This window comes from Lampris incognitus, chromosome 20 (assembly GCF_029633865.1).
Source record: "Lampris incognitus isolate fLamInc1 chromosome 20, fLamInc1.hap2, whole genome shotgun sequence".
Taxonomy (NCBI): domain Eukaryota; kingdom Metazoa; phylum Chordata; class Actinopteri; order Lampriformes; family Lampridae; genus Lampris; species Lampris incognitus.
In genome coordinates this window covers 25202125-25221626 of record NC_079230.1, presented here as the reverse complement: position 1 = coordinate 25221626, position 19502 = coordinate 25202125, and the positions used below count along the sequence as shown (strand labels likewise).

General features: G+C 47.1%; 1 protein-coding gene across 1 annotated transcript in view; it reads right to left on the bottom strand.

Moving 5' to 3' along the window:
* The window catches only part of arap2 (ArfGAP with RhoGAP domain, ankyrin repeat and PH domain 2), a 195775-nt gene that overhangs the window by 130863 nt on the left and 45410 nt on the right, over positions 1–19502 (bottom strand). The window contains exon 8 of the mRNA XM_056300208.1: positions 7534–7727. Coding sequence (XP_056156183.1) covers positions 7534–7727 — 194 coding nt within the window. The remainder of the gene's footprint in view (positions 1–7533; positions 7728–19502) is intronic.

The window sequence follows — 19502 nt, the reverse complement described above, 5'->3', positions numbered from 1 at the left end:
CGCTGCTCGTTACCTCACCAATATGTGCCGCAGCCTCCTGCCCCCTCCAATTAGTTCACCGAGTCTGGAGGGAGGGAGGGGGCGGATGGGGGGGGTTGGGGGAGGGATGAAGCGAGATGGGGATGGAGGAAGAAGAAAATGAGGCATTAGAGGTAAAAAATGACTCTCCCAATTATGACAGCTGAGGGGCAGGTGGTAATAACGCTGCTTACGGGCTGAAGGCTCTCGGACGTGTGTGTGAACCGCCATGTTTCCGTTCAAATGTCGAGTGAAATTTTGAGCAAAACTTTTTAAAAGCCGAACACCCAGAAGCAGATCACATGCACCGGCAAATTTAAATCGATGCCATTTTTCACGACCTGGGTCTTATCGTCGTATGGGTTATATCATTTTACTTGCCAGCTTCATTTTGGACACAATGGCATGGGATGGAAGCTACAGACCAGTCACATTTAACTGAATCATCTATACAGGAAGTGAAAATGACAGTAAAATTTAAAAGGTATAACCCAAATCAAAATGTCCATTACAATGGCGGATGACGTTGCTGAGCTACTTCCTGTTTCAACTTGCAAGAATGACCGGCCTGTACCTACTGTAGGTGTACGTCAGTAGCACCATAAGACGCCGCTGCAGAGCCGAGTCCAGCAGTGGTCCCGTGTCCAAGATCTTGCAAATACAGCTGGCGAGTAAAAAGATATCATAACCAGTATATGATATCAAAACCAATAAACCCTGGTTATAACAACAAAAACGAGGGGCATCCAGATAGCGTGGCGGTCTATTCCGTTGCCTACCAACACGGGGATCGCCAGTTCGAATCCCCATGTTACCTCCGGCTTGGTCAGGCGTCCCTACAGACACAATTGGCCGTGCCTGCAGGTGCAAAGCCGGATGTGGGTATGTGTCCTGATCGCTGCACTTGCGCCTCCTCTGGTCGGTTGGGGCGCCTGTTCAGGAGGGAGGGGGAATTGGGGGGAATAGCGTGATCCACCCACGCGCTACGTCCCCCTGGTGAAACTCCTCACTGTCAGGTGAGAAGAAGCGGCTGGTGACTCCACATGTATCGGAGGAGGCATGTGGTAGTCTGCAGCCCTCCCCGGATTGGCAGAGGGGGCGGAGCAGCGACTGGGACGGCTCAGAAGAGTGGGGTAATTGGACGGGCGCAACTGGGGAGAAAAAGGGGGGGGAAATCACCCCCTCCCAAAAAAAAGGAAGCCGATATGTGCATGAGTGTGCATTTTAATGCGACTGTATGTCCCTGCAATGCACCACGTGCACCAACGGCATAGCTAAACACTTAAAAATACACACTAGCAATACAAACAGTGAACAACTAAACACATGTGATGGTATCGACTCCAAAGCAAGAACACAGAGTCCAACAAGCGCCGCACTTTGCTCCCCACACCTGAAACCAAGGGCCCTTAGCCTGCGAGGGTTCACTCTGACTATTCAACTCCCATTATAATTCATAATTATTAATTTATAATGATTATTGTCCAATTATAATATCTTCTAAGCTTTCTGACCATTTCTTTCTTCTTCTTTTTTTTTAATGCAAGTTGTGTGACTCAGCCACTCCGCAGTACAGATGATCTCCAAGTCCAAAAGAGGCATCGGTACTTCTTCCTCCAATTCAGTGTCCATTCAACCACATTAGCTCCACTAAAAGCATCTTAGGTAAGATCTTCTCACGGGAGCGAGAGAGAGAGAGAGAAGGGGAAAGAGAGAGAGTGGTTACTTAAGACAGCAAACAGTCGATGGATAAGACTTTTTATAATTTTAACCATCAGGCGGAGTGAAAGACAGGGCACAGAGATAAAAGTATGGCCTATAGAAAGAGGATTAGAAGAGGAGGGGGTGGGATGGAAATCGCAGACAAAGGGAAAGAATTCAATAGGATCTAAGAAAGTGAAGAGGAGGGGAAGAGCAGACAGGCCTCCGACTTGATGGATGAATACACTTCAAGTTTACAGCCTGGGTACGGCTTCAAGAAAAGCAGCTATGCTTTCAAAACGTAGTTTTAGAGTCTGTGTGCAGAACAGCACATTCCCAAACACGCTGCCGGGGCCAAGCGGACGGGCATGCATCACTGTCAGGCCGATTTCAAACACTTTTCTGAGGTGCCTATTTGAAAATCAGATATCCCCAAGTGAAACAATTACAGTTAAGTCTATTGTAAATATACTGAAAGTACAACCACTGTTTCAAACGTACTTCATGTCAGACATTTTTAAGTTTTTGTTCTGCAGAATGGTTGACGAATTTATAGTACAAAGTCATGGGTAGTTGAGTTTTTCAGAAGTATATTATATATGCAATATATTTGCAGATCCATTCAAGTACAATAATGTAAAACATAATTTCGGGCGTCCGGGTAGTGTAGCGGTCTTTTCCGTTGACTACCAACACGGGGCTCACTACTTCGAATCCCCGTGTTACCTCCGGCTTGGTCGGGCGTCTCTGTGTCTTGGGCGCTGCAGTAGCGCCTCCTCTGGTTGGCCGGGGCACCTGTTGGGGGGGGGGGGGGCTTAGCATGATCCTCCCACGTGCTACATCCCCCTGGTGAAACTCCTCACTGTCAGGTGAAAAGAAGCGGCCGGCGACTCCACATGTATGGGAGGAGGCATGTGGTAGTCTGCAGCCCTCCCCGGATCGGCAGAGGGGGTGGAGCAGAGACTGGGATGGCTTGGAAGAGTGGGGTAATTGGCCGGGTACAATTGGGAAGAAAATTAAAAGGGGGGGGGGGGGTTAAAAAAAAAAATAATTTCATCATTTAGTAAAATAGTGTTGGAGTTTACTCCATAGTGTTATTTATCACATTCGAAATATGTTATACTTGTAGCAGATCAACAGTTGAAAGAGATTATCTGTTTGCTAATAAGACAATCTGCACATTTCACAGGACAACAATGACTTCCTGTTTCCATTTACTTCCTGTCGCCAGTGTTCAAAAGCGCTGTCATGGACGAGGAACGTCTCCAAGGCAGGTGTGACGGAATTGTGACATGAATTATTCATATTGTGGTGAATTCGGGGGGCAGCCCGGGAACCGCAGCAGCCAGGACACGAACCCGTGTCTCCTGCACCACGGGCGACTACATTAACCAGTCGACTGAAGGGTCTGACCCGTTAGCTAAGGGCTAAGCAAACCTATTCATCCGTGATCGTTACATTGCCCCTTTCCTTCGGGAAAGAAGTCCCCGGCCGGACCGTCACAGCCGGGACGCGAACCCGTGTCTCCCGCACCACGGGCGACTACGTTAACCGGTCGGCTAAAGGGTCTGACCCGTTAAGCCAAGGGCTAACGTGTCTACTAACTTATTCGTGTACGTTACACTACCCCCCTCCCTCCTTCAGGAAATGCTTCTAATGGCCTCACGGTCCTTCACGATCTCACCATCCCACTTCTGACACCAATGTAGTGAATTCGGGGGGCAGCCCAGCTGGACCGTCACAGCCGGGACGCGAACTCGTGTATTCTGCACCGGGGGCGACAACGTTAACCAGTCAACTAAAGGGTCCGACCCGTTAGCCAAGGGCTACCGAGCCTATTCATCCGTGATCATTACAATATTATAGCGACATCACATAAATATCATGATATAAGACTAGATATCGTCTGGGAATCTGGACATGGTAATAACGGGATATGTCATAAAGGTTGTCTTTTCCTGGTTTTAAAGGCTGCATGACAGTAAAGACATGCAACTTTCTGAACTCATTCAACTGTTCTAGATATTATATTATGTGTCTCTACCTGGTTGGACAATATATCCACATGACTGGATATAGCGTTTATCAAAATGGTCATAGTGTAAATGTTTTGTGAGAGCACCAATAGTCATCTTCTACAACATCGTCAAAACATCGATATTGAGGTATTCAGTCAAAAATATCATATTTCCATCCATTATCCAAACCGCTTATCTTCTCTCAGGGTCGCGGGGATGTTGGAGGCTATACCAGCAGTCACTGGGCGGCAGGCGGGGAGACACCCTGGACAGGCCGCCAGGCCATCACAGGGCCCACACACACACATACATTCACACCAAGGGACAATTTAGTACGGCCAATTCACCTGACCTACATGTCTTTGGACTGTGGGAGGAAACCGGAGCACCCGGAGGAAACCCACACAGACACGGGGAGAACATGCAAACTCCACACAGAGGACCACGTGGGATGACCTTCCAAGGCTGGACTACCCCGGGGCTCGAACCCAGGACCTTCCTGCTGTGAGGCGACCGCGCTAACCACTGTGCCTCCGTGCCGCTATATCCTGATTTTTCATTTCGTTCATATGGAGAATACGTGTGCTGTTAAACATAATCCACATCACACATCGCACGGGATAAATTAACCAATCCCATTGTACCCAACACTTTATAATGACAAGGAAGCAAACTAGAGATAAAGAGAAGTCTGTTCCAGTCATGTCTTACTAAGTAATGACAAGTCATTAAACTGGCATGTACTTTTAACGGTTGCCTGTCTTTTGTGTGTGTGTGTGTGTGTGTGTGTGTGTGTGTTGATTTCCCAAGTAGTATTTGTGGGACAGTGGCGCTAAACTGCGTAGTGATTAATGGATGAGTCTTGCAGAGCCCCGTGTTGGATATGCATCAGGTGCAGATGACAGCAACAGACTCGGCCGATCACTCAAACCGTCCCGTCGCAGCTACGCAGTACGGACACGTGGCTATTGTGATGTATGAAATGAGACGTGGGAAACACGCCAGGTACTGCGATGTGTATGCGCAGCCCAAGGCAGGGATTATCATTCATACAGCGAGACAGGCATGACGCACAAGGCGCGTGTGTGTGTGTGTGTGTGTGTGGGGGGGGGGGGGGTGAATGTAGTAGGCGACACACTTGTTTGAGTGCGCATGTCACTTCAAACTTTCTTCACCTTGGCGTTCTGATGACCTTAAACACAGCTCCCTTTGTGTGTGTGTGTGTGTGTGTGTGTGTGTGTGTGAATGTTTGGGATGAGCAGACGGATGATGTTTCCAATAACTCGTTCATCATCTTAGATTAAATACTCCACTCCAGTGAACTTGAACGGGCACACAGTCTACCCCTCTCTCTCCCTCTCTCTGCCTTGCTAAGAAAACCGTCAACGCTCACTTTCTCACCTCCTCGTCGAATCCCTCCCTCCATTTCTCTCTCACCCCATCTTTCTTTCCACTTCCACCTCTGTATTTTATTTCCTTCTCTCTTCCTTTCTCCCTCGCTCCGTCTCCATCTTTCGTTTGTTGTCTCTCCTTCCCAGCGGAGAGCGTGCCACTTCTGCGTTTATGCCGGGGATTTAGCGTGTAAGCTGAAACAATACAATTAATTTGCCCCCCCCGCCGCCCCGCCATTTCTGCTCTCTGTTTTTCTCACTCTATCAGATCAAGGAAGTGGAAATGTGCTGACATGAAGCAATACCCCAAAGAGAATTCTAACAAAGATGTTTGTTCACGCTAATGAAGAAAATAATGAAAGCCAAACAAAAATACGAGCGAGGGCGAAATAGAAACGAGAGCGAAGGAGACGGGGATGAGTCAACATGCACGCAAACAACATGCAGGGCGCTTTAAGCAACGCTACGGCTGTAACGAGCCCCCCCCCCCCCCGCCCGCCTCGCCTGTTACCGGGATAGGTGTGGGCACAGAGCCGATGCCATGTACACGGGTGCAGATTAACAGCACCCAGATGAACCGACATCAAATAGGGAGATACTCGAGGGGAAACCGTCTCTCTTTTTGTTCAGCGGCAAACGGGAGACACCAGCTCACTGATCCGGAACGGATTAGGGTAAAACTTAATTCAATAACTGCCTCGGTGCGGCACGCTCACCTGCAGATTAACCTATGAGAGCGTAGATCTGGTCTTAAGGTAGGCAGATAAACAAGTTAATACGTTGAAATAAAACAAGTGGGGGGGCGGGTGGGGTGTGTGTCCGGGTGGCGTAGCGGTCTATTCCGTTGCCTACCGGCACGGGCACCACCGGTTCGAATCCCCGTGTTACCTCCGGCTTGGTCAGGCGTCCCTACAGACACAATTGGCCGTGTCTGTGGGTGGGAAGCCGGATGTGGGTATGTATCCTGGTCGATGCACTAGCGCCTCCTCTGGTCGGTCGGGGCGCCTGTTGGGGGGGGGACTGGGGGGAATAGCGTGATCCTCCCTGGTGAAAATCCTCACTGTCAGGTGAAACGAAGCGTCTGGCGACTCTTCCTGTATCGGAGGAGGTATGTGGTAGTGTGCAGCCCTCCCTGGATTGGCAGAGGGGGTGGACAAGCGACCCGACGGCTCAGAAAATAGGGTAACTGGCCAAGTACAATTGGGGAGAAAAAGGGGGACCCCCCCCCCTAAGTAAGTAAATAAATAAATAAAAGGAGCGTTAAGTGAAAATGTGATGAAGAGATGAAAACGACCATGCGTGCATATCAACAGTCTCAGTTCAAAGAATTTACGTTCTGCAGAGATGGCTCAGAAACTGGACCTGGGCAATGCATTGCTATACTATAGATATATGTTGATATGAGGCTATACCTGCTCGGTCATCACATCCACGTTACTAATGAGCATTTATCAACATGTTGTTGTGTGTAAATATACGAAAGGACCAATGATCGTCTCCAAAATATAGTCATTTAACGGGCAGAGGTATTACAAATATTACGGTATTTTGAGTTCGTCAGGTTTTATGGCAAACAGGGAAATACTCGGCCCCCCTCACAAGTCAGCCGGCAGACGTGGACCGAACTGAATGCAGCGCTTTTGACTACTCACAGTCTCTCACGACGCCTTCATGCAGAGTACAGCAGGCTGCCCTCGAGCGCACACGACCCGCGGTCTGCTCATTTACATCCGCAAGAGCACGGGGGTAGAGATATGTGGACATGTCATTATTATTATAATTATTGTTATTATTATCATGTCCCTCCAGTGTTCCCGTTTCAGGGTGGACCGCATCACGAGGCGCGGCGGAGACGTGCGAGTCTCGTGTGTGTGACAAAATAAATGGCTGAACCCGAGGCAGTGCAACTATCTGAAAACACAAGAAATGTTCCTTTGGAAAATGGGTAATGCAAAAAAAAATTGAAAAAATACACACATTTACTCAAAATTGTTGCTGGCAATCAACAGAAGTATGGGTTACTGGGGCCCTCTGAAGACCTTTGTTTATAAGAGAAATAACGGATAGGGACGGAAATAACTGGATTTCCAATAATGACTGAAGACTTTCAGTTAGCAGCAGTTTTCCCAGAGGGACTGGAGTGAAAGTTTCCATATTTAATCCCCGTCCATATCATTAAAACCCAGTTTCATCCACACTGGGTGTACGTCTACACCATCTCGACTCGGCACGTTCACAAACACACACACACACACACACACACGCTCCTGCAGCAGAGACTCACGAACAAACATCTCCGTCTGTGTCGCATGCGTCTCGACAGAGTCAGTGTTTTCATCTGCCTCGCTCTCAAACAGGAAATAGTCGTCCTGTGGAGAGGGAAGTCCCGGCGGCGTTGGTTGTACCTGTTCTGTTTTGCAGAGCCTGACTTTACAACCAGCCAGGGACACCAGCACTCTGCCTTTGTAGCCGCGCAGTTCGAGCGAGCTGCGCTTGTTTGTGGAGGAGGGGGGCGTGGAGCTGCTGGTGGGCTTCTGGGAGCCGTGGACAGGGAGGTGCACTGCCGTCTGAAGAGTTTCCATCCACTCCTGGCGCTCCCCTGCGAATATGTGTGTGTGCAAGAGAGACGGGGGGGGGGGTATGTATCAATACATGTGTGTGTGTATGTGTGTGTGTGCGCAAGAGAGACGGGGGGGTATGTATCAATACGTGTGTGTGTGTGTGTGTGTGTGTGTGTGTGTGTGTGTGTGTGTGTGCGCGCGCAAGAGAAACAGGGTGGGATATGTATCAATACATGTGTGTGTGTGCGAGAAAGAGAGAGAGAGAGAGGGGGAATGTGTGTGTGTGTGTGTGCAAGAGAGACGGGGGATATGTATGAATACGTGTGTGTGTGTGTGTGTGTGTGTGTGTGTGTGTGCATGAGAGAGGGGGGGATATGTATGAATACGTGTGTGTGTGTGTGCGTGTGTGTGCGTGTGTGCAAGAGAGACGGGGGGATATGTATGAATACGTGTGTGTGTGTGTGTGTGTGTGTGTGTGTGTGTGTGTGCATGAGAGAGGGGGGATATGTATGAATACGTGTGTGTGTGTGTGTGTGTGTGTGTGTGCATGAGAGAGGGGGGGATATGTATGAATACGTGTGTGTGTGTGTGTGTGTGCATGAGAGACGGGGGGATATGTATGAATACATGTGTGTGTGTGTGTGCATGAGAGAGGGGGGGGATATGTATGAATACGTGTGTGTGTGTGTGTGCATGAGAGGGGGGGATATGTATGAATACGTGTGTGTGTGTGTGTGTGTGTGTGTGTGTGTGTGTGTGCACATGAGAGACAGAGAGAGGGGGGGATATGTATGAATATGTGTGTGTGTGTGTGTGTGTGTGTGTGTGTGTGTGTCAGAGAGAAAGACAGAAAGTAAAATGGAGACAGAACAGGAGAATGAGACAAAAGCAGAAATCGGGGCGTCTTAAATGATCCACAAAACCAATCGACAACTCCTCATTACTTCAACCCCACATAAAAACAGAAACTAAAACCAAGAACGAGCCCCAGGGCGGGGGTGATAAAATAACCCCGGGGGGAAGAAAAACAAGGATAAAACTGTATCCTGTTTTTCAGGAAAACGCAAAGTCCAGTGGCGCTGAAGATCGGACCCCCGTGAGGCTGACGCGGGTGCGGCAGCAGGAGTAATCCGAGTGAAAGGATTAATTTATCTTCTCGCGAGAATCGGCCACAGTCCGGCGAATCTGCTCATCTGTCTCACCCCGCCACACCACTTCCCCGAGTCCCAGTATACGGGGGTTTGTGTCATAATTTGGGTTGTGTATCGGACTATATGAGCACAGTTCACCATAATTTACCTTTTGCAAAGTACCGCCCCAGCACGGTGCTTGTCCAATCCTCCCTTAGCAATGGTCCGCCAAGCTTTCAAACACACAGCAAAATGCTGAAACGGTGTGCCTATGGGATCTGCAAGTCGGATACTAGATATCTGAAAAGTCTGGAGGGGGTGTCATTTTCTTTCCCTTCCCGAAACCCAGAACGCAAGAAGCGCAATGTCGGCAATAGATTTGGCAGTATAGCAGACCCCATGGCCAGCTTAATCCATCCAAAATCAACAAAAATACCTGTCTGCTCCAAGCTAAGCTTGCTACTAGCTATTATTGATAGCTAATACAGCTAACCTATTATTACTGTTACTTTTACCCACACAATGCGCTGATTTCTTCCTTCATGTTTTGGTGTTTTCCGGCTACTTCCTGGTTAGTTCTGAAACGCTTGACTGGCATAGCAACAGTAACTAAGGGGGGCGGGACTTTGCGAAAGGTCAATTGGTAGACACGGCCCTTTAAGAAAGGGTTTCCGGGTTGAGAGGGCGGAGCGAGGACGAGATTGGTTGGGGGTACCGCCATGTTGGTTTTGTACAGAGGAAATAAAAGACACACGTTCATGTAGTCAGTAGTGAGAAAATGTCCGTCTCTGCTGTCCTACAGTCGTGCATATAACACGGCGGTTTCGAAGCCACTGAGGCGGCCTCCGTCTACATCTGCTGCAACTGGAATATCCCCATCATTTGTTGCAAATGGCTGGGCGGTCAGTCCGGATTAGAGCGCTGAGCGTTAACGCGGAGGAAACGGGCAGCAGACCGGCTTCATATTCCACAGACGTCACTAGGCTTCAGACAGCTTCCTCTACGGCTTTTCGAGCGGCCATTAATGAGCACCGGGCGCCGGCGCCGTAAAGCCCAGTCCCCCACCACCAAACACAGTCCACCCTCAAAGTGAGCTAAGTAGAGACACAACAGACGCTGAAGAGTTGTACATACAAAACTACACACACACACACACAAACGGCGGTGAGTACTAGGGACGTAACGATATACTCAACTCACGATTCGATTCACGATACCGTTTTCTCCCAGTTTTTGAACAAAATGAGATTAAAGACAACCCCCCCCCCTTTTCTCCCCAATTGCACCTGGCCAATTACTCCACTCCTTCGAGCCGCCCCGGTCTCTGCTCCACCCCCTCTGCTGACCCGGGGAGGGCTGCACCTCCTCCCATACATGTGGAGTCGCCAGCCGCTTCTTTTCGCCTGACAAGTGAGGAGTTTCGCCAGGGGGACGTAGCACGTGGGAGGATCACACTATCCCACCACCACACCCCCCCACACCCAAAAAGGCGCCCCGACTGACCAGAGGAGGCGCTAGTGCAGCGACCAGGACACATAACCACATCCGGCTTCCCACCCGCAGACACGACCAACTGTGTCTGTAGGGACGCTGGACTAAGCCGGAGGTAACACGGGGATTCGAACCGACGATCCCCGCGTTGGTAGACGGCGGAATGGACTGCCATGCTACTCGGACGCCCCCTAACGCCAGGAAGACAAATTATGACTGAAAATTTCCTTTTTTTTCTCGGGACAAAAATCTACAAAATATATTTTCTCTCATCTTTTACCTAATTAAAGAATCCTTCTTTTATTTCTGAGGTATAAGTCATGCAAAACAATGCGTACTTCATTTTCTCTGTGAATGTGAAATTGAAAATATCTTTTGTCTTAAATAAACAAACAAAAAAAATCTGAATTTTAAAGCAAATCTCAAATCAAATAAACGAACGAATAATGCAAATAAAGAAACAAATTAAGGCTTGGCCTGTGTTCCTAACTTGGAATTTACATATTTGTTTTTAGGAATATCAGCATATCTACATTTTCAGACAGAAGCGGAGATGTGTGGACGTTCACGCCGTCCCACCTGCAGCCGCCATGTCTTTGCCCCTCTTTTCTTTTTTTTAACAAACTGTATTTAAATCCAATTCAAAACATTACAAAGAGAACATAAACATATATATGTTACATGTTACAATACAAACATATGTTTGTATTGAAGTCGCACTTAAGAAGGAATTCTATCCCACCAACTTTTTCAGAAATTATTTTTGGGATGAGGTACCAAAGCTTGTTTTTGTTTAAGACGTAAATCTTTATCCAGGTTACCTTAAATATTGTGTTGGATGTAGGTAGGCTGAACTGTCTTTTGGGTATACAAGCAGGGCGTGTGATGGGGGTTAATCTTCACTTTGTGTGACCGTGGGAATGTTCACAACAATAGACACACAAAAGTCCATTACTGTACAGCCAGGAAAATGGCACTTAACAAATTCAACAAAATCGCTCTTGTATGGCCACCAAATGAGTCTTTTCAACTGCTGCACAAAGCAGTGACCCATCAGCATTCAAGTCTTACACCTAAACGTGTTGGCATGCTGATGTTTCCAAATATTCAATACATAATTCTAAATAATAATGCAGAGACTTGCTGTTTCTTGCTCACCTCTGGTTTTGTGCAGCTTGAGTTTCGATTGGACTTGCAGGTTTCTATTCAAACCTGCACCAGCCAAACGACTGTTGTAGCTGGAATAATTCCATGAAAGTTAAACAAGGAAATTGTTTGTGATGTCATAAAGTGTTTCGTTTTTATCCTGTTTTTTTTTCCGATTCACCCATTTTATAAAATGGATGAATCGAGTTTGTATCAAAGTTCAGCAGACGAGCAATGCAAACAGTGTTAATTTGAGTGAACCTCGATCAAACAAGAAGTTTGAAAGGGCACAGCTCGTGTAATTACTTTCTCCTTCCCTACGGTAAGATATCACCAGACTAGTTTCACTATTATATATGCTTAATCGCAGTGGTGGCTGGGGAAAAATAGTCTAGTTGGGGTTGTGCCACACTGAGTCAGTTTCAGTAACCATCCCAATACAATTTGACACAAACTGCAGGATAGCAGTACTCCGTGAAAGAGTAATTAATTAATGCCGATATTAAAAAGTTGAGACATTCTTACACAAAGACAGCACATCACAAGCTTTCCATTTGCATTTGAACTGAACTCGTAAACAATTGCCTTATTTATTTGTACTATCGCGTCTGTTGGTTAGGCTGTTAACTGTTACGCCAGTGCCCCCTTGTGGTGGAGGTGCACAGCTGCGCTCTTGAGCATATGCAACTGGGCTGTTAGTAGTAAATGGGCAACGCAAGCCCCCGCAGAATTTAACTCGGTCAGTTACCTTTGATAAAATGTGCCTTTTCTTACCCACATTTTGGTTGATTCCTTATCCCAATCCTGTGGCCTTCATCCAGTTGTGTAGTGATGTTAGCTGCCTAGCATGGCTAGCATGACCGAATTCTCCATGTGTGCCCTTGTCCACTCATGTTTCTTAATTTTCTCAGATAAAAGTTTCAGGTCCCTTACTCCTGTAATAGTCCATGTTGTTCCCTGCGTTTTAGAAAGTAAGCCTGGGAAGCAAAATACAGCATGACTGCACCCAGCTAGCCAAGCCTTTCTGTTGTAGCAATTAGCCTACAGGAGAAGCCTCGCATGTACATGTTATCTTTTTCGCTAGCCTGTTCTCTAATTTTGTTGTCAGGTAGTGGGAATTTTTCTTTTTTAAATTTTTTACAAATTTGTTTTGCTTTTCATTTCACCCAGACACTGAGGATGCACAAGCCAGTGCATTTTTAGTGCCGGTCCCAAGCCTGGACAAATGGGGAGGGTTGCGTCAGCAAGGGCATCCAGCGTAAAATCTTTGCCAAATCAAATACGCGGATCATAAATAAGATTTCCATACCGGATCGGTCGAGGCACGGGTTACCAATGACCGCCACCGGTACTGTTAACCAGCAGGGTGACGGTGGAAACTATGCTACTGTTGGGCAAAGGAGAAGGAGAGGGGGAAGGCATGTCCAGAGGCAGCTAGAGAGGAGGAAGGGTAGGCGTGTGGAGGTGAGAGTCGGAACTTTGAATGTTGGCACTATGACTAGTAAAGGGAGAGAGCTGGCTGATATGATGGAAAGAAGAAAGGCAGGGATATTGTGTGTGCAAGAGACCAGGTGGAAGGAGAGTAAGGCCAGGAGTATCGGAGGTGGGTTCAAACTCTTCTACCATGGTGCGAATGGGAGGAGAAATGGGGTAGGGGTAATTCTGAAGGAAGAGTATGTCAAGAGCATGCTGGAGGTGAAGAGAGTGTCAGACAGTGATGAGTATGAAGCTGGAAATTGAAGGTGTATTGCTGAATGTTATCAGCGCATATGCCCCGCAAGTTGGGTGTGAGATGGACGAGAAAGAAGAATTCTGGAGTGAGTTGGACGACGTGGTGGAGAGGGTAGCCAAGGAGGAGAGAGGGGTGATTGGAGCGGACTTCAATGGACATGTTGGTGAAGGGAACAGGGGTGATGATGAGTGATGGGAAGGTATGGAGTCAAGGAGAGAAATGCGGAAGGACAGATGGTGGTGGGTTTTGCGAAAAGGATGGAAATGGCTGTGGTGAATACATATTTCAAGAAGAGGGAGGAACACAGGGTAACGTACAAGAGTGGAGGAAAGTGCACACAGGTGGACTATATCTTATGTAGAAGGTGCGGTCTAAAAGGGATTGGAGACTGCAAGGTGGCGACAGGGGAGAATGTAGCTAGGCAGCATTGGATGGTGGTCTGTAGGATGACTTTGGAGACCAAGAAGAGGAAGAGAGTGAAGGCAGAGCTGAAGATCAAATGGTGGAAGTTGAAGTAGGAAGACTGTTGTGTGGAGTTCAGGCAGGAGTTAAGACAGGCACTGGGTGGCAGTGAAGAGTTGCCAGATGGCTGGGCAACCACTATAGTGCGGGAGACAGCTAGGAAGGTACTTGGTGTGGCATCAGGACAGAGGAAGGAAGACAAGGAGACTTGGTGGTGGAATGAGGAAGTACAGTGTACAAAGGAAGAGGTTGGCAAAGAAGAAGTGAGGTGGTCAGAGAGATGAAGAAAGTAAACAGGAGTACAAGGAGATGTAGTGGAAAGCAAAGAGAGAGGTGGCAAAGGCAAAGGAAAAGGCATATGGTGAGTTGTATAACAGGTTAGACACTAAGGAAGGAGAAAAGGACTTGTACCGATTGGCTAGACAGAGGGACCGAGCTGCAAAGGATGTGCAGCAAGTTAGGGCGATCAAGGATAGAGATGGAAATGTGCTGACGAGCGAGGAGAGCGTGCTGAGAAGGTGGAAGGAGTACTTTGAGGGGCTGATGAATGAAGAAAATGAGAGAGAGAGAAGGTTGGATGATGTAGGGATAGTGAATCTGGAAGTTCAGTGGATTAGCAAGGAGGAAGTGAGGGCAGCTATGAAGAGGATGCAGAGTGGAAAGGCAGTTGGTCCTGATGACATACCTGCGGAGGCATGGAGATGTTTGGGAGAGATGGCAGTGGGGTTTTTAAACTAGATTGTTTAACACAATCTTGGAAAGTCAGAGGATGCCTGAGGAGTGGAGAAGAAGCATACTGGTACCGATTTTCAAGAACAAGGGCGATTTGCAGAACTGTAGCAACTACAGAGGTATAAAGCTGATCAGCCACAGCATGAAGATTTGGGAAAGAGTAATAGAAGCTAGGTTAAGAGGAGAGGTGACAATTAGCGAGCAGCAGTATGGTTTCATGCCATGAAAGAGCAGCACAGATGCGATGTTTGCTTTGAGAATGTTGATGGAGAAGTATAGAGAAGGCCAGAAAGAGTTGCATTGTGTCTTTGTAGATTTAGAGAAAGCATATGACAGGGTGCCGAGAGAGGTGTGGTATCGTATGAGGAAGTCGGGGGTTGCAGAGAAGTATGTATGAGTGGTGCAGGATATGTATGAGGGAAGTGTGACAGTGGTGAGGTGTGTGGTTGGAATGACAGATGGGTTCAAGGTGGAGGTGGGATTACATCAAGGATCGGCTCTGAGCCCTTTCTTGTTTGCAATGGTGATGGACAGGTTGACAGACGAGATCAGACAGGAGTCTCCATGGATGTTGATGTTCGCAGATGACATTGTGATCTGTAGCAAGAGTAGAGTGCAGGTTGAGGAGAGCCTGGAGAGGTGGAGGTATGCACTGGAGAGAAGAGGAATGAAAGTCAGTAGGAGCAAGACGGAATACCTATGCATGAATGAGAGGGAGGACGGTGGAATGGTGAGGATGCAAGGAGTAGAAGTGATGAAGGCATATGAGTTTAAATACTTGGGGTCAACTGTCCAAAGTAACGGGGAGTGCAGTAGAGAGGTGAAGAAGAGAGTGCAGGCAGGGTGGAGTGGGTGGAGAGGAGTGTCAGGAGTGATTTGCGACAGAAGGGTACCAGCAAGAGTTAACGGGAAGGTTTACAGGATGGTTGTGAGACCAGCTATGTTATATGGTTTGGAGACAGTGGCACTGGCGAAAAGACAGGAGGCGGAGCTGAAGGTGGCAGAGTTGAAGAGACTAAGATTTTCACTGGGAGTGACGAAGAAGGACAGGATTAGAAATGATTATATTAGAGGGACCGCTCAAGTTGGACGGTTTGGAGACAAAGCAAGAGAGGCAAGATTGAGATGGTTTGGACATGTGTGGAGGAGAGATGCTGGGTATATTGGGAGAAGGATGCTGAATATGGAGCTGCCAGGAAAGAGGAAAAGAGGAAGGCCAAAGAGGAGGTTTATGGATGTGGTGGGGGAGGACATGCAGGTGGCTGGTGTGACAGAGGAAGATGCAGAAGACAGGAAGAAATGGAAACGGATGATCCGCGGTGGCGACCCCTAACGGGGGCAGCCGAAAGTAGTAGTAGCAGTTTTGCTTTTCATTTGTTCTCGCCCCCCCCCCCCCACAAAAAAAATAGTGAATTTAGTCATAGCAAGTTATTTATTCAATGACTGCTAGGATAGGCTCCAGCATCCCCGTGACCCTGAGAGCAGGATAAGCAGTTTGGATAATTAATGAATGAATGAATGAACTACATAACCATCAATCCATTATCCGAACCACTTATCCTGCTCTTAGGGTCGCGGGGATGCTGGAGCATATCCCAGCAGTCATTGGGCGGCAGGTGGGGAGACACCCTGGACAGGCCACCAGACCATCACACACACACACACACACACACACACACACACACACACACACACACACACACACACACACACACACACACACATTCATACCTAGAGACAATTTTGTACGGCCGATTCCCCAGACATACATGTCTTTGGACTGTGGGAGGAAACCAGAGCACCTGGAGGAAACCCACGCAGACATGCAAACTCTACACAGAGCACGACCCGGGACGACCCCCCCCAAGGTTGGACTACCCCAGGGCTCAAACCCAGGACCTATATGTATCCTTGATAAAAAAATCAAATTGCATATTTAAAAGAGTAAAAACTTTTTCTTTTCTTTTTTTCATATTTGCCTTTTTAAATGGGTAGGGACCTCAAGCCAATGAACACAGCACCGGGGCAACAGCTACCACTTTGGAGCTGGGGTAGCCAAGCCATAGATATTTTTTTGTTCATTTTTATTTTGACTCGGCTTGTAGTTTCTCCACCAAAGTTCTCCTCTCAAATGGATTTTGGAGGAGAGACCTAATTGAATTTGGGGTCAGATGAAATCCTGTGTTTCAAGTACCCGTGTTTATCATTGTCAGTAACATCAGGTGTCCCTACTCCACCACTGACTGGCTCTGCTTGGGACGCTAAAGTAATCGCCCTTTAGGCATCGGATTTGAGGATGCTGATTGACTAAATTTATGTTACCAAGTGTATAGCTTGTGTCAGCAATTGCCTGTGCTGCTGCATTGACTGGGCGATGTTTCTATCACCCCAGAAGAAATGTTGAGAGAGAGGGGATGAACAGGATGCTAATTTTCCCCCAAACATACCAATTTATATTATATATATTACACGTTATTTTGCATTTTTTCACATACATGTACTTAAAATAAGCAGTTATTCTTAATTGTTTATTTTAAGTACTTTAAAAATGTTTATTTTGAAAAGAAAAAAAAACACTCTACCAGGGAGGGCGACTCCCTAGCGTCCTCTGTTGGCCAGCCGCCACTGCTTGATCATGCATCTAAACAGGAGTGTAATGCTGACATGATATAGATTGAATTACCAAAATCAAATGAACTTTTGACATCGTAGGCGTGGGTCCTTTTAAAATGGTGAGATGTTTGCCGGGTGTGGAGTGTAGGAAATCATTCTACTGTGGAGAATGTTAGATTTATTTTATTATTATACTCCTTTGATCCCCCCCTCCAAAAAAAAAAGGATGAACTGGACTAATTGCCCCCGCTCCAGGACAGAGCGGGGAGTCACAAACAAGGGTCAACCATAGAAAAGTGTCCCTGAAGCTGGTTTGGATTTGGAGTCTTGCTCAAGGGCACCCAAGTAATGATGATTACGAGCTTGCCAATAGCAAACTGGATGTTGGGCTTCTAGTGAAGATAATTTAGCTGGCCCGTTTCTCAACCTTGTGTTTGATTTAGGTGGATGGTTTTTATTCATCTTTGAGAAACCTTCTGTATTAATATGGCCTTTTGTGACTCTGTCGTTGTTTTGTATGCATTTGGTTTGTTTTTGTTATTTGCACCTTGAATGCTCTATTGCACTCTGAGATTTGCTCTCAATGAAGTGCAAATCAAATAATATGTAATATCTTTATCATCATTTCTCATGGATTATTTGTCAGTAGGTTATTCAATCTTCATAATTTCTGGGACACATTACCTGCTGTACAAAGCCAAACTTGTTCTTATAGGGATGATTTGCACACAACTTTGAAGTTTTATGCCAGTGGTTTTGAGCTGGCAGAGAAATCTTAACATCCCTAACGGGGGAAAAAAAATCTATCAGCACTGGAAACCATCCAACTGCTCCGACTCTCCATAATCCCCACAAATCGTTCCTTCGCTCATTTGAGCCGCCTTTAAAGATCTGTGTGTGCAGGTTATTCAGGGCCTCTCCCGGCATTAATTCCAGATCGTCTAACAAAATGGGACTAAATATGATGCCGTTCAACCACATCCTTGCAACCATCCTCATGTTCATTTTGGATCAGCATCAATCACAGCCGTCGCCGCTGCCTTAAACAAACCCAAGTCAGATAACTTGTGGGTGCACTCAACAAGAGATCACCATCATGTCCTGGCAATGGCTATGTGTGCACACACACACACACACACACACACACACACACACACACACACACACACACACACACACACACACACACACACACACAGACGAACAAAAGACCAGAAAATAATGGTGGCCCTGGGCATTTGTTGGTCATATTTGTGATGAAGAATTCCCCCCCTACTGCCAAGCCTAATCTGCTTTCACAATATTTTGCATTTTAATGATCTGTTTAAACAAACATGTTAATGAGCCAGGATACACACTGGCCACGGCTCTTGCTGTGATTGCAAACACTTGCCCAGTTCATATTAAGACAATGTTAGTTTTCACTCCAAATTTCAATGCGCACTATTTTGGGTATTTGAAGTCAAACACCATCTGCGATTGCCAGCGATGGTGTTGGTGGTTACAGTCTCTTCATCACAGTCTCCTCCAGCCATAGACAATGCGGGAGGGGGGGGGGGGAGTCAGTATTCACAATGAGCCAGAAATGGAGGATAAATAGTATGTGGCAAGCTGAAATTTGGAAGTTTTAGACTTCCAAGCGAGGAAAACTTTGAAAGCTGAATCTGAGCAGCTGCGCGGTGTACATGATTTTGTTTGATTGCCCAGTTTGGTTTCTTTTGACAACACTGTCTTTTCCTAATGTCAGCGATTTGCTGGCTCCAACCTTGCATGAGCACACATGTCAGAGGCATGTGTCATCTCCTTGGAATGAAAAAATATACAACAGATTGTTGATAACTTTCACTGGCATGTGTAGCATTCAAACTCTGTTTGCCTATCATGATGCAAGCCCATTCCTCTTTGCTCCACACCTCCTAGCCACTAGCTGTGAGCTGGAGGTCTACAACACAGTTTCCCCATCTTCTTCTGTGGAGCAATGAGTGGGCGGGGCCAAGGGAGGTGTCAATCATTCTGCAGTCAGGTGAATGGTTGCTCAAAGAGTGTAGCCTCTGAACTGTTGTCTACATTCCATTGTCTTGAATTTTCCTTCTGAATCTCTCTTGACCTTCGTGTGGGTTGGTAAGTGCTCACTTGCAAGCTCGCGCTTCTGTGTGTGTGCTTGCGTGCATAAAATATGGCCGCATCGAAGCTCTAGCCTTACCAACGCTGCCCCACCCCCGACTCCGCTCCCAAATATCCGCCACCCAGCCTCAGACTCAGCTCTCCTGGTTTGGCTCCCCTCCTTCATTCTTATGAATTCACAAAGAGCAGGCATCAATAATGGAAGGCCTACTCAATTATTGACTGACTCTTTACATCATGAGGCTTTACCGTTCCGATCCCACTCTGCTTTCTGACTTCCATTACCTGTCCTGTGCCCACTTATTTGCCTGTTCTTTTATTCAGGGCCTTCCTCTTTTCCTCCTCTCACCTCTTCTGCCGACCTGTCAATCTGAGTACGGAAA